The 14,790-nt window shown below is 44.3% G+C and overlaps 1 protein-coding gene across 2 annotated transcripts in view; it reads right to left on the bottom strand.

Annotated features, from left to right (window-relative positions):
- AMOT (angiomotin) overlaps window positions 1–14,790 on the bottom strand; it is a 61,410-nt gene that overhangs the window by 13,801 nt on the left and 32,819 nt on the right. For both annotated transcript variants that reach the window (XM_066333932.1, XM_066333931.1), the window contains exons 4-7: window positions 12,389–12,842; window positions 10,911–11,055; window positions 9,499–9,591; window positions 6,794–6,939 (exon numbers count right to left, since the gene is read on the bottom strand). In XM_066333932.1, coding sequence (XP_066190029.1) covers window positions 6,794–6,939; window positions 9,499–9,591; window positions 10,911–11,055; window positions 12,389–12,842 — 838 coding nt within the window. The remainder of the gene's footprint in view (window positions 1–6,793; window positions 6,940–9,498; window positions 9,592–10,910; window positions 11,056–12,388; window positions 12,843–14,790) is intronic.

Below are 14,790 nucleotides of genomic sequence, written 5' to 3'. Positions count from 1 at the left end.
CCTTCACAAGATGCACTTCATCTTCCAGCATCAGGAAGAATTAGGAATGTTGGAAGGTTTAGGGCTGGAGTGTGTTTTTCTTTTCAACAGCTTAAAACGGGGATTAATTCACAAACGCCTCAAATAATTGTCAGGTTTTTGGAACTCAGGTGTTCAGTAAGCTTTAAAGGCATGGGATGTGCTTCAGACAACTCAGCTTCCCTAATGTCTTTCGTCAGAATTATCCTTTCCTCATAAAATAATCTCATTTCATGCACTTGCTGCCCTCAGTTAAGTCACTGCGTATTCTGGCACTCTCATTCATTTCCAGCTCTGCCACTCTGCTACTGCAAGTATTTGTGAGAAAAATTTACTATTCTATAAACCAGGATTCTCCAGAAGTCATAGAAGAGAAATTTAAATTGAAACATTTTTTGGTTTTCATCTCTGAGTGGATCTGAACTCTCAATGGAAAGAGGATCAAGAATGATGCAGGCACAGAAGGATTTCATTACCAGAAATCGAGAGTATGATCCTGTTTTCCTAAGACAGGAATTGGAAACAATTTCCTGAGTATTGCCAGGGTGCTGAAGACATAACTAAGATGGGAAGAAGGGAAAAAAAAAAAAAAAAGCAGCATGCTGAGGCTTGCTCTTGGTCATTTGCCATGGATTCCCCACCCTCTCTCTCCCAGCAAAAATCCAAAATGGGCTGCTCAGTGCCAAGGGCCACAGCAACGTCTCCCAGGGCAGGGATGGCATCAAAGGACACAGGAATTCTCTCCTCTGCATCAGGCCTTGCAGTGAACACGTGCTCTAGATAAGAGTTCATTCCTGAAGCTTTACAAGGATGCAGTCACACCCTTTGGGATGTAATTTTAAATAAATTTGACAAGATAGTAATTTTCCTTTTGATGGTACAGCATTTAACTAAGAAGCAAGCTCATGTTCACATAATGTATCGTAACTGCTTTGCCTCCGAGGGTGCTCTGAAAATGCAGAGCATTTTGCTAATGAGAATGTCTTTATTTTAACACCTATTTATGATGTAAGATCTCAAATAACCCCAGTGCATGTCTGGAAGCACAGCAGGATGACTGTATCCATTCCCAGCATTTCCTGCAGCACAATTTTAATAATGTCCTTATCATCTCCAGGTCAATCCCTGACTGCTTTGGAAAATGTCCTAACCAAGCATCAGAGGTCAGGCTATCATTTTATCAACACAATTTTCTAACTAAACCAATGCAAACAGGAGCAGTCACTCCCTAGTTGCCATTTACTACAAAGTTTATGTAAATTCTGCAGCAGGACTGAGGAGAAGAAAAATAAAAATGACCACGACTGGCCTGGGCTCTGCAGAAATCCAGAGCACAAAGAGCAAAGCAATGCAAGAAACATCTCTGAAAGATTCCCTGGCTGCCTGATCAAGTATTTCCAGCTTCTCTCATTTCCCCTCTCCCTTGGCATCTACTTGCATGGTCTAAAATCAATGGCCAAAGACAAAGTTTTGCTCTCAGAAACGGGATAGTTGATTATTACTACAACTGCCCAGCAGAAAGGGAATCAACAACATTCTACAAGCCAAACAAATCCTGCTCCTCATTGCCTTAGGCTTTGGCAAAGCATGCAATGCCTTTCAGGGATCCCAGGTCCTTGCAGAAGGAAGGCTCAGAGGAGGGCACAGAGGTCTCATGGAAAGGGAGCAGGGGCACACGGGAATGAGGAATTTCCAGTCAAGTCACAAGGCACAAAGGAGGCTGTAACATCCTCCAACTGGAGCTGCCTGTGCAGGACAAACACAGCCCTGGACACAGCAGGTGAGGGGGAAGGATCTTCTTTTGGGAAAGAGATTCATTGCTTCCAGATGCGGTACTCAGCAAAGATTTCCTTTTTTTTTTTTTTTTTTTTTTTTTTTCCTGAGGAAAAAGAGAAGACTTCCTGCAATGATTCAGAGCTCTCCCAGGCATTTTGTCAAACCCAACCATTACCCTCTTCATCTTGGACAGCTCCTATTTCAGCAAATTGGTAACACTCATCAGCATTTGCTTGTCTCCCACCCACTATTCCTGATGTCTTCAAAGTCCTCTGTTTAATATATTCGGGGTGTTTTCAAAACATTTTGGGTTTATCCTAAAGCTGAATCCATTCAGATGCAGCTGAAAATGTGTTTCCCCACAAGAATTTGCCTGCTATGGCAGAAATGTAGTTAAAAAAAAAAAAAAAAAAAAAAAAAGAGCCAGCAAGCATGTTTAAATCACCTCACCCTCTTGCAGTTGGAAAATATTCCTCTAGGATGTCTTTGAACCCTCAGTTTGTTTGAATTCAGGCCCAACAAGGCGCCAGTGGCCTCAGCAAGAATTCCTGCTGAAACAATTTGGTAACATTATCCCCTTGCTAGGGAACTGTGCTTGTGGCATGGGAATGTCACAATGTCGTCGCCCCCTTTGTTTGTGTTAAAATAAAAGTTCTAACTCTCAAAGCCACCTCTGGAAAATCACTAACAGGCAGAATATGTGAGACAGTGACATGGCAATAAAAAGGCAGTTCTGTCACAAGAATGCAGCTCATTAGAGGGAACCAGTTATAGAGAACAGGGAGATTTCTCTCCTCTGCACCAAATCCATCCAGGAGTGACAAGCCATCCAAAAAATGTCCCTTTTAGAAGCAACTCCTTCCTGAAAGGAATATTAGGTAGCTCTCAGAGCCTATGTGAAACAAAGCTGTTGAGACCAGGAATATCTTTATACAGACCCAGGGAAGTGACTGGAAAAAACTAGACCAGGCATCAAGCAGAGATCTCTCTCCTTTGGGTCTCCTTCATACACACCAGAGCTCTGTTCTGAAACTGTCTCACAGCAAAAAAAGTGCAGTAGATGTCATTGGGAAATGTATTTTTGCTTTTCCCACACACACAGAACCCTCAGTGTTATCAGAAATAGGGCATTTTTTTCTCTCCACAACAGCACAGTGAGAAATGAACACAGCATCTCAGCTGGTATCTGCTTCATGTGGAATTCTGATGCCTGATGGGATCTTTGAACTTCTAAATGCAAGAAATTTTAGAAAAGGTATTTCATTCAAACTTGTCCCCTCCCTTGTCACCCAGTTTCTACCCATTGGAGAGGTCATCTGTCTCCTCCTCCCCCTGCAAGGTGTGTGTGTGTGTGAGGATGGCAAAGAGCAGATATTTTTATCCTCCTGGTGGCTGTCACTATTCTTCTGTCTCCTTGAGGCACTCGGTAAAAAAGTGGTTTGTAAAGCACTGGGTTAAAGGAGTACAAGTTACACTACTATAAAAAAACCCCACAAACTTTTCTGAAGTTGAAGTGTGGTCTTCCATGGTATAAATTAAATAGGGTAAGCAGAAATGACCAAGTTTGAGGGGGGAAAAAAAATAATAAAAGCAGTAGCACTTGTAGCCTCTGCACTCAGCAGTTGTGGTTAGATAAAGTATTTGGCACCAAACTTCCTCCTGCAGCATTCCAAGTCTGGTAAGGACTGGCAGCAAGTCAGCATTTACTCAGTGGCAGGTGGGTCAGGATGGTCCTTCCTGCAAAGCCAGCAGCTCTGGCCCCAGAGCAAAGTCCAATTCAACTGCTCCATCTGCTGCAGGCTCTCAAGGTGTGTGTTGAATCCTGGGTGAGCAGCCACAACCCTGCTGCCATCCCCCTTGAGACCCTCACAGCCCCAAAATGAGAATTTTTCATTGCTTTAGCTCCAAATGTTATTATCACTAACTGTTTCTGACTGTGATATATATTTTAAAGCCAATATACATTTTACCTCAAATATGTTCAATTTATGTCAAATGCATTACATGCAATGAAAAAAAATCTGAAGTTTTGGTTTCAGAAACCAGAGACCAAGAGTTCACTAGAAACAATTTTAGTAAGCTGCTGATTTATGCAAAACTGTGGAACATTTACAAAGGGGAAGAACAAAAATAGAGAAGTGAAACTAGGGGTTAATAACTGTGTATCTTTATGGAGAATAGAGAAGTAGTAAAGTTTAAATATTATATATAAAACATATACATACTTAGCAATTCTGTTCGTAGACACATTTAAGTTTGCTTTAAATATTTATGATCACTCACCCTATTTTGCACTTTGCAGAAATAAACCCCACACTATCAAAAACTTTAATGGCAGCTTGTTCTAAATTTGAAGAGTCATTTCACCCCTGCTAACAGGGGAAGCATTCTGTGACTGTTTCCTTTTGTATCCAACTGCTTCACTATCTCCATGATCATTCCTTTCTCCATCACATTTAGCATCCCTTTATCTCTCTTTTCACTCTAACTTGGATGCTAAAATCCAGTATCTATAAAACCCTCAAAGCTCCACAGGTGTAGACAAGTGTCTACATTTTACAGATGGGTGGTTTTGTCCAGACTGGCAATTCAAGCCAAGGGTTTTGAAAAGAATCTAAAGCTCCAATTCCAATGCAATATTTAAATTCAGTTATAGTCATATATGGCTTAGAGCTTTCCCTAGAATGGATTTTTTTTTTTTTTATAAAGGATCTGGTGCATACAAGGCAAGGTTACTCTGCTTAATAGGCAGTCAAAATGGAAAGGATAAAAAGGAAAGCTGAAAACCTACATTACAGGAGGCAAGAACTGAAATATGCACCCCCCCTCAGGCCCTGAGCCACAGTAGCTGCCAAATCTGAGCTCAAGAAACTCCACCCTCTTCTGCAGGACCAGTTTGGAAATTCCTGACACTTACAGGGACTAGTCACTCAGATTAACCTGGCCAGAAGAAATAATCCACAAATTGTTCATATCTCTTGGCCACTGAATGCCACTAACTCAGAATGGTGTTCCCAGCCCCTCCTAAAGGTGCCCTGAGCTCTGAGCAGCTCCCTGGCTGCCTTTTGGAGTTACCAAACACCCTGGGGATTGGAGAACTTCCCACAGTTCAACACTAATGAGGCAACAAATGCGTTCTAATCCTAAAGCATTTCATTAAAAAGTGATTTGGGAAACCTGCAAGAGTGACTCTTTACCATTTGTTTCCCCTTATTCTCTCTCACCTCTAGGAAAAAGCAGAGTTAATTCCTGCTCCCTCACTGAGACGCTTCCATATTTATCTCCAGCAGGAAGGGTGGCATTTCCTGCACACCCTGGGATTCCAGCAAAGGTTGGATGCATGTGACCACATGCAGATCATTCCACTCTGTATCAGCCTGTGTGTGTTTTTAAAGCTATCATCATGAAATTTAGCCCAGAGTGACTTAGCTATTTCACTGTTCTACCTAGGCAGAAATACTTTGCCACAGCACTGAACCCAATTCTTCCAGTAAAGCAAGAGCAGTCTTTTGAAAATGAAACATGCAATTATTATTAACCCTCAAGCCTTCAACTTTACTGTGAGGGAGCCAAAATTAGTGCCTAGACAGAGGTTCAACCCAGCCAGAAGCTGTGTGTGCTGGCCCAGCTGATCAGAGCACCTCATCCACACTGACTCCAAGCGTTCTCCAGGGAAATCACAAGGATGTCCCACACTTGGAGTTAGTGACACATCAGGCTTTTAAATAAGGAGCTGAAATTTGAATGAAAGCCAAAGAGCCCCGATACATTGCAGAATCAATGACAAAATAGTTTGAGAGCCAAAGAGAGCCACGTCACATGTAAATTACCCTATAACCTCATGCTGCTGTCCCCTGAGTGAGTGCAAGCCAGCCATGCCAAGCTAAAAGAGGGGATGACAGCAGGTAAAGCCACAAAAACATCCTGAATGAGCAGAGCAGGTCCAGGGCAGGTCCAGAGGGACTGAGGGAAGGCTTCCATGAAGAGATTAAAAGAAGTGCAAAAATTAAGGACATGGGGAGGTTCAGGGGAGGGTTATTTAGAAGAGGGCTATCAAGGGCTCAGAGAAGAGCAGGCTAAAACTCAGAAAAGAGCTACACCTGCACCTGGGAGAGGAGGATATTCACTTGGTATTTGATCATTCCTCTTCTGCTGACACAATGGGATTCTGAAGGGACAGAGAACTAAAAGCAGACATGGGGAGGGTTTGAGAAATGTCTCTGAAGGCAGCAAAATTCAGGTGGACACAGGCACAGTGCCCAGCTGGGGGTGACGCTGAGTGCTGGTAGCCAGGGAGATGGCAGGGTTGGAGAACAAACCTGCAGTGAGGAAGTGTGCTTGGCCAGGAGATTTCCTCCTGAGACTCTCCAAGGAGGAAGAGTAGGAGTAAAGGAAGCAGAGGCTGGAGTGGGAAATGGGGCCTTTGAGAGGAGAGCAGAAGGCAGGAGGAAAGGATGGACACCATGACGCAGATGGGCACAAAGGTGAGAGCCATGAGTGGCAGGGACAAGGCTACAAAAGAAACTGCTGTGAAAGCTGCCCAACTAAGCAGCTCAAATGCATTATCCCCTCTTGGGAGGAAAGGGAGAGAAAACAACTAAGGTCATGCCCAGCTTATTACAAATGCTGGGCACATACAGTGAGCTGCACTGTCCCCACAAGAGGACAAGCTACTTTCATCTGATATTACTTGAAAGTCCATCTGGATCTGAATTGCTGCCAAGTTCAGCAGGTTTCCAGGACTGAGATTCCACTTCCAGCCCATTTTTACAAATTGAAACAAAAAGAAAACAAAATATGGCTGCTTACACAAAAGCATTCCCAAGGAAACAGAGATTTGTGGCTTATCTGTTTAGCTAGTCAACACAAGGCTAAGCCGATAGAAAAGGCTTTGAAGAAAGCAGATTTCCTTATAACTTCCACAAGACAAACTCATTCCTGCAGCCACTTTTGCTGAACACAAACACTTTTGCTGACTCCTGTCTCTCAGCATCCTTACCTCCTCCTCCAGTTTCACCACCTTGGCCTGAGCATTGTTCAAGGCCTGGTCTCGGATCTCGATGTGTCTCCGCTGGTCCTCGTTGGTGGAGCGGGCAGCAGCCAGCTCTATTTCCAGTTTCTCTTTTTCCCTCTGAGTTTCCTTGTCTATGGATTAAAAAAAAAAAAAAAGTGATAGTTATCAATGCACAGCACTTGTCTCTGCCCAGTTTTCAGGAGCCTTTCACTCCAGAGGTGAAGGGAAGATTGCAGTGGGGCTTCTCAGAAGAAGAAGAATGCAAATTTAGTGCTAAGAGGGAAAATAAAAGGGCATGGCTTTCAAGGAAGAGAAGGACCTGTAATCCTGAAAAACAAGTAGGGTACCTTCAAGCACCAGTGTGCCACAAAGATAGTGAGAAGGAATAGAAGGTGCATCACTCAGTACAGTTACTCAGGTAATTTGCTGTGATTATGCATATAGTTAGTGAAACTTGGCATCTCTTCACCTCTGGGCTTTCAGCAGTGGAAAACAAACTGAGTAATTTTAATATCTCAGGCTGGGGAGAGAGATAGCAGACTGGTGTTCCTGAAAAACTTGTGGTTTTTTTTCCACACTGACGCCTCAGACTAGAAGGGGGTTCTGTCTCTTCTCAGAGGAACCCCCAGCAATAAATTCAGAGGAGTCAGAAAACAAATGAGCAGGAAGAACTCCTCAGTTTTCCTCTACTGCCTGTAAAAATGACCCCCTGGGCCAGAAGGGAGGCACATACATCAGTTCTGTCCCTTCTCAGAGCAGACCTGCCACCCCAAACACAGCAGCTCATCCTTTGCTGCTGCTGCTGTCCAGGAAGAGCTGGACACTGTTGGAGCAGCAATGCTGAGTGTTGCAGGAACAGGGCACTGCCTCCGTAAGAAAACAGAGAGGATAAAAATAATTGGAGACTGAAGAAATTATCACACAGGGGTGTAAGGCAAAGCCACAACACAGAGCTGATGTCCTCTGTGTATGCTGCCATTCCCAGCTCAAGCCAAGCAGCTCCAAAGATAACATTAACCCACTTGCTGGATACACAACCACAGAATACTCCCTGGAGTGATCTACACCCAGCGCTGATGACACCAGAGAAACTGCATTCCAGAAACCAATATCCCACGACAAAGGAATGAGGACAAGGAGTGGAAGGCTTGAAAAACAGGAATGAGGTGCTGGGTGTTAGGACAGACTCTATGTGGAGTACTCAGGCCCGTTTGTGCAAGCATGTGCATAACTATATTTACAGGACCACAATTACTCCCTTTCTTCTGCCAGCAAAGAGCCAGGAGCAAAGCTTTAGCAACACAGAGTAGCTAAAGATTCCCTTCTGCCAGGGAATGAACACAGCCCACACACAGGTTGCAAAACAAACCTGTCCACCAACAGCACTCAGAGCTCTGCAGAGCAAACCCTGAGTGCAGCTCAGAGCCAGCCCAGGACATAAGGACAAATGCCATCATCTGTTTTGTTTGGGGTTTTTTTCCCCTATTTTCCCAGCATTTCTCCTCCACCCAGGAAAGAGTTGCTGCCAGTGTGAGCCCATTAAACTGTACTGCAAAGACTGAGCTGCACTGAGACAGGGTGGAATTATGCCAGCAGGTATCAGTCAGTGCTACCAGGCTGTTCATTAATCTGGAAATGCTTGCAGAGAGGCTTTTGGAGGTTTTGTTGCCGACTTTTCTCCAAATGAGAACTGCTTCACTTGACAAGTGCCTGCAGCACCCCTAGAAATGCTGGGACTGATGAAATGCAGCACCGTGGCTTCCTTGTTCATCCAAAAAGAGAGGCCCCAAAGCTTTGACCTCCCCACCTTTCTGGGTCCACCTATAAACCTCAGTGTCCGCCCAGCAGAAGGACAGACTAAACTCCCAGATTTCCCAGTGCCACCAGGAGTTTGGAATTCACTCCCTGACAGCCATTTGCTCGCAAGGCAAACCACAAGGAATAAGCTAAAGATGTCACAAGAGAGGGACACCAGAATCTGTCAGGGTAGCTGCAGCATCTATTACACCACAGAAAAACTCTGTTTTGCAATTTTATTGCACTACCTTTTCATATAACAATTGGAGAAAAGTGAGCATTGTCAGAAGGGTGGAGCACACTGTGGGATGAGAGAAAAGTTGGCCCGGCGCCGTCGGCCTCGAGACATTTCAGAACAAAGGAAAAGCAGCATTTTACACCAGTCATTTTGGTTTGCCTTGTGATAAATCCACTGCTGTGGACAGAATTCCTGACCCTCACCCAGCCCAGCAGACTGCAGGAGTGTTCATCCCCTTTATTTTTTGCTGAACAGGATAGGGCAGTGGCAAATTAAAGAGGAAGGAGATAGGAGATCTACCAGGCTCCTCTCCTACTGGCCTTAACTCATGCCAGGACTCCTGTCAGCCTGGGAAGGTTTCATTTCAAAGCTTTCAAGGAATAAAATAGGTGGATAAAATATGTAAATAATGGGGTAAACACTAATTTTACAATTTAACTGCAAATTACCTTTGCTCCAAAATCTCTAACAAATCCCATCAGATGGGCTTTACATACTGACAGAAAAGGAATTCTTGAATCCCTCCTCCTTTCTCCACTGCCAGTTTTGGACTGCCACTGCCCTGATTTCTGTGCTGATAATTAACCTGCTGCAGTGTCCTCCTTCCCAGGGTGACTGGAGCTTTCCACTGAGCCACAATCCCTGAGTAACTCACTTTGTGCAAAGAGCTGGGAGATGGTTTTTCGATTGTCTTCAGACCCCTCAAACTCCTTCTCCGCCAGCTGCTTGTTGGCTGTCTCCATGCGTTCTGCAAAAATGTTCAATAAAAGCAAACCAAATAATTAAAAACTTTCAAGCATTAAGTTACATCTGCTCAGGGCATTCCTGATGCTGAGGGAACAGATCTCCTCATTCCACAGCCTATCAGAAGTTGATATTCACTCACTTTTGAAATGTTTCTAATTATGTTTTTAAGGAAATACACTCAATGAGACAAAGCAGGTTAAAGTCCCAAAGAAATTATTTTAAACATCTATAGCACAGAAGTTTATTTTTTCAATTTATTACTTTGGTTTTTCCACACAAATAAATCCCACCATGCAATTAAAAGATCTTTTATAATTCTCCACCAAATCTTAACAGGAGATTAAATCTCTGACTTGAGGGAATAGTGTAAAACCCTAAAAACAGCTTAACAGCTCTGCTGCTTCAAGCTGCTAGAAATTTGTGTCAGTCTGTGAAAATTAGAATGAAATATTCATGCTGTGTTTTATTAAGGATAAGATTATTTAATGCAGGCCTTTGTGCACAGTACTAGGAAATGCATGTTTTACTTCCTGGATGCAAAACAATTTCTGGGAGTTTTACTAAAAAGACATGAGGCAGTGAGAGCATGCAGGACAATCAGAAGGCTTCCTTAAAAAAATTAAACTTACAGCTTAAAAAAACTGTTTGTGCACCTTCAAAATCTCAAATTGCAGATGTTTTCCACCTTCCAAACTAATGCTTAAACTTTTACCCCCAGTAAGGTCAAATACCACTCAACAGCACTCTGCTGCCAGCCGTGGTGCTGCCTCAGCCTCTTAGCAAGAACCAGACACCAATAACATCTCACTCTGAAAAAGGAAGGGAGATCCAAAAAACCAGATGCCTACATTGATAAGGAATGACAAGACCTTCAGGAAGAACAGACACTGTGCAGTTTGTATGTCAGTGCAAAAAAGGGTCACTGGACAGGAAATAAAGCGAACGTGCCTGGTGTGGGATTAGGCAGTCAGCAAAACCTCTTTCCATTTGTGTAAACTGAACAAATTGTACAAATTGTCTCTAGGATATAAGACATGAGAGAATTCCAGGCTTGCATCTGGTTTATGGTATTTGGCTTATCACATGTTTCTTGTCAATGAGAAACAGGCTGGAAATGAAAGACTACAGCCCTCTCCTAAACCTGTCTTCTCCATTATTCCAGCAAGTGCTTAAAATCTCTGACTACTGAATGCACCTGAGTATCCCATCATATTCCAGCCATGTCAGACACTGAATTCTGCAGCAAAACTCTGTTCTGCCAAGTAAACAAAACAATAAAACCCACCTAGCATTGAAGAACAGAAATTTTACTTCATTTACCTCTTAGATCTCTGTTGAAATCATGAAGCCTACGAATTTCTCCTTCCAGTTTGTTTCTCATGGCCTTTTCCAGGGCATCCCGCTTAGAGGAGGATTTCTCCAGGTTTTTGTATGCCTCTGAAACTTGCTGAATTTCTGTTTCCAGCTGCAGTGGAAGCGAAAACAAGCACTTACTATTTTTCACTAACAATTGTCTCAGACAGATTACTTTGTCTCAAGTGTTCTTTATTGAGGGAAACCTACACTCATACACTAAGTAAAAGAAAGTCTCAGGTTCATGATTAATCCCTCTATAGAAAGAATACCAGCAGCTGAATAATTTTACAATAAAATTATTGTCCTTTTAGACTTCAGTGTAAAGCTTTTCTGATCATCCAGAGCAGGAGATTCTCTCCTAATTGTCCTTACTGGGCATGGTTTGCTATGGAAGTGTGATCAACAGGGAGGTGGAGGGAAGTGCATTTGTATCCTTCTGTCAGGAAGCTGTCAAACAATTCTCTCAAGTATTTCCTGGCCAGAAACCTTCCAAAAAAATACACCCAAGCGAACACATGTCCCTGGTAAGAGGTAACATGGGGAATAATGAGTGTGGAAAGCCACACTGGTCACCTGGATTCAAAGACAAGCAGCCACACTTTTTTCCTGTACAGTGCTCAGTGCAGAGCACAGCAAAGCCCACAAAGTTCTACATTGCTAAGTGGCATCAGCCTTTCCATAGCTGCAAGGCAAAAGCAAAGCTGACCTGCTGCCCAGCTTTAAACCACTGGTCATCAAGGAGTTATTTCTGTGAGGCAGCATGAAAACACCTCCACACATGCACGTTAATGATGGGTCTCACAGGGGTATTTTCTTTTAAATGTTTTAGCATCTTTTACTCTGCTTCTTCCATAAAGCCAAAGGTGGCAAATAGCTGGGTCCAAATCAAGACATTAAGTTTTCATGGAAATTATGTGGGGTTGAGAGAGGGACAAAAGGAGTGTTAATCCCAGTCCTGCAGTCCAAATGTCTTTAGGGTAGCCATAGCAGCACTACTTGCCCTGCACACTGTGGTGCCAACCAGTTTTGTAGCAATGTCCCCTGTGCCTCCTTGAGTGGCTGTGGTCTTGTGCCATCCCAAACAGCCCCTTCCTGCAGCTCTGAAGTCTTTTTGGGAAAATGAAACCTGCTGCTATCCTGGACAAGCCTTAAGTTAGCCAAGCAAGCCAAGCAGTCAGCCTCTTCAGCAGCTGAGGAGGATGTGCTTTTGAGCAGGGTCAATGAACTGCTAGCAGAAAACTGAAGGCTTTGATTCCATCTCCTGCCAAAGTTAAGCTGATGCCCAAAGGCACAGGACACAGACTAATCAATCTGCACACAAAAGACTCCAAAGTACATCATCAATCCCTTCAGCAAAAAAGGATCCAGCAGCTGCAGACTAAATGATTCAATTAGGGCCTAGCCCAGAGACAGGAGGATGCCTGAATTCCACCACCACCCACCTTCTGCAGCCGGGCCACTTTCTCATAGCACCCATCCAGCTCCTGCCGTAGGGAGCGGTTCTCCTCCGACAGGATTTCCACCATTTGCTGGGCTCTGGAAACGATGGCAAAAGGATCCACTTGCATCTGCTGGTAGGGGGAAGGGATCTGCTGGGCTCGGGGCATCACGGAGTAGGAGTCTCCCTGCTGCTGCTGCGGGCCTAGGAAGGGCTGGCATAGTCGGTACAGATCTCCCTGATGGACTGGGTTGGACAGGAAAGGCTGCTGCGTCCGTGGCAGGATGCCAGGGTCGGCCTGGCTGGGAGTCAGAGGTTGCTGGTGCTGGGAAGGGGACAGCCTAGAGGGTGGTGGAGACTGGAGCAAAGTCAAAGATCCCAGGGATGTCAAGGAAGAAGTCGGGCTGTGGTGGTGAGGTGGTCTCTGTTGTAACTGCAGCTGCACTTCTGGGTTCTGCCTGGAAAAGAGAGGGCACAGGCTCCATCACAGTCAGGCAGAGGAAGGTGCACAAAACCAGGTGTGTAGCTCCTGTGCACAGGTCTGCCCATACAAAAGACTTTCTTCCATTTTATAAGTGTTCTTAAAAAGCATTTTAAATGCTTAAAAACATTTTAAAATGTTTCAAAATCAAATCTTTAGCAGAAAATTTATTCTAAGTGCACAAAGGTGTTTCTTCTTGAGACTATTTTTTTACAGAAATAGTAAGAGAAAGTACATCAACAACTACTGGCTAAAATGATTTTCATAACTTTTCTTCACACTTTGTGGACAAACCTACTCAACTAAGAACTGCTAGGAAGAGGCTCTTTTGTTCTGGCCTTAAATGTGCCATCTGTCATCAAGTAAAAAATGAATTTTCTTCTGTAAGTCAGCATAGAGACTTAAAAGCATTGGCTGAGCTTGATGTTAGTATTCCAGCACCACTGATCTGAGCTTTCTGAAATATCAACCAACACACTGCAGCCTGGTCAAATGAGACAATTAAAGGATCTGAAAACCAACCCAATAACAAGAAGCAGCATTTTCATTCCAACCTGCCCTGTCCTATGCAGGAGGTGTGTTTACTGCTCCTAACAATACCCTCTGCAGGCTATCAGAGACACATCTAACAATCTATAACGTGCCTGAGTCCATCACAGAACTAAATCCAAGCTACACCCTCTCACATTTCCCAGGCTCTGGAGATCCCCAGCTCAACTCCTGCTGCATGAGCCAAGTCAGAAATCTCTCGGAGAAGACTGGGTGGATTTATCATGCTTGGATGACCTCAGGAGGCAGGATTTGCTTTCTCCTCCAAAAACATTCAACCTTTAACTTCTCTGGATGTTCTTTATTCTAACAGTTGAAGTCCCTCCCTCTCCATGTTGCAGCCAGTCTCCTCTTGAGCACGGAGCTCAGCCCAGAACAGACCCAGCCTGGCAGCTCAGCGTGTCCTGAAACACTCCTGCTGCTCTGATAAAATTTCCCACCCTTTGGGATGCAGTTCAGCCCTGCAGCTGGAAAAGCACACACTGTTGTTCCACCTGGCCAGAGCTGCTCCAGAATACCCCCCTGGCTGCCTGTGGTCCCAGGAGGGACTGCTGCCCTGCAGAGGATGGAGAAGGCAGCTCACAGCATTCCCACAGCACCATGAGCCTTGGAGGAACTGACCACAGTGAGCAGGAACCTGAGCTGGGAACCAAAGGGTTACACAAAACCCAAGTGCAAACACTCAGTATCATCCTTCCTGCCCTCCAAGAAAGAAGGAATCACTCCTGTACCCAGCACTCACATCTGGGCATGACTCACATGTGGCAGCAGTGCAGGGGAGCTCAGCACCTCTCAGCCCAGCACAGAGTTCACTGTTTCTGCATCACACCCCTCATGTCTCACTGCTCTGCTTCCCAGCACAGAAACCTCCAAGCTCCCGCTCAAATTCCTTAATGGGGAAACAAATCTAGCCTTTGTTAACTAAGAAAAAACAAAGAACCCCTGCTCTAGCTACTATTTCTCTCCTCACATTCGGGTAACTGTGGTAACTGCAGCATCATTTCAGGAGCTGTATTTCCCCAGAAATGATCATTTGCAGCACAAGGATTTCAAGGGTCACGCAGAAGAGCGATGTGCAATTAATTTCCTCAGGAATGTTCAGTTTAGTAGCAGCAATTTGGTTCCTCTCCTCCCAGGGGGGCAGCTCTACTTATTGTTGCATTGATTTCATTAACTTCATTTGACAGTTCTCATAATGAAGAAGGAGGCAAAACCATCACAGGCCATGCTCAAGGTCACCTGGTTTGTCTCAGGTGGTTTCCAGCTGCTTTCTTAGCTCACCCAGTTGTGTGCAGAGTTAAAACTTTGCATCCTCACCAACCCCTCATCTCCTCGAGTTTATTCTTTACCTATCACCACAGCTCTGCTTTGATGCT

Source organism: Sylvia atricapilla, chromosome 21 (assembly GCF_009819655.1).
Source record: "Sylvia atricapilla isolate bSylAtr1 chromosome 21, bSylAtr1.pri, whole genome shotgun sequence".
Classification (NCBI taxonomy): Eukaryota; Metazoa; Chordata; class Aves; order Passeriformes; family Sylviidae; genus Sylvia; species Sylvia atricapilla.
This window is presented reverse-complemented; position numbering and strand designations above follow the sequence as displayed.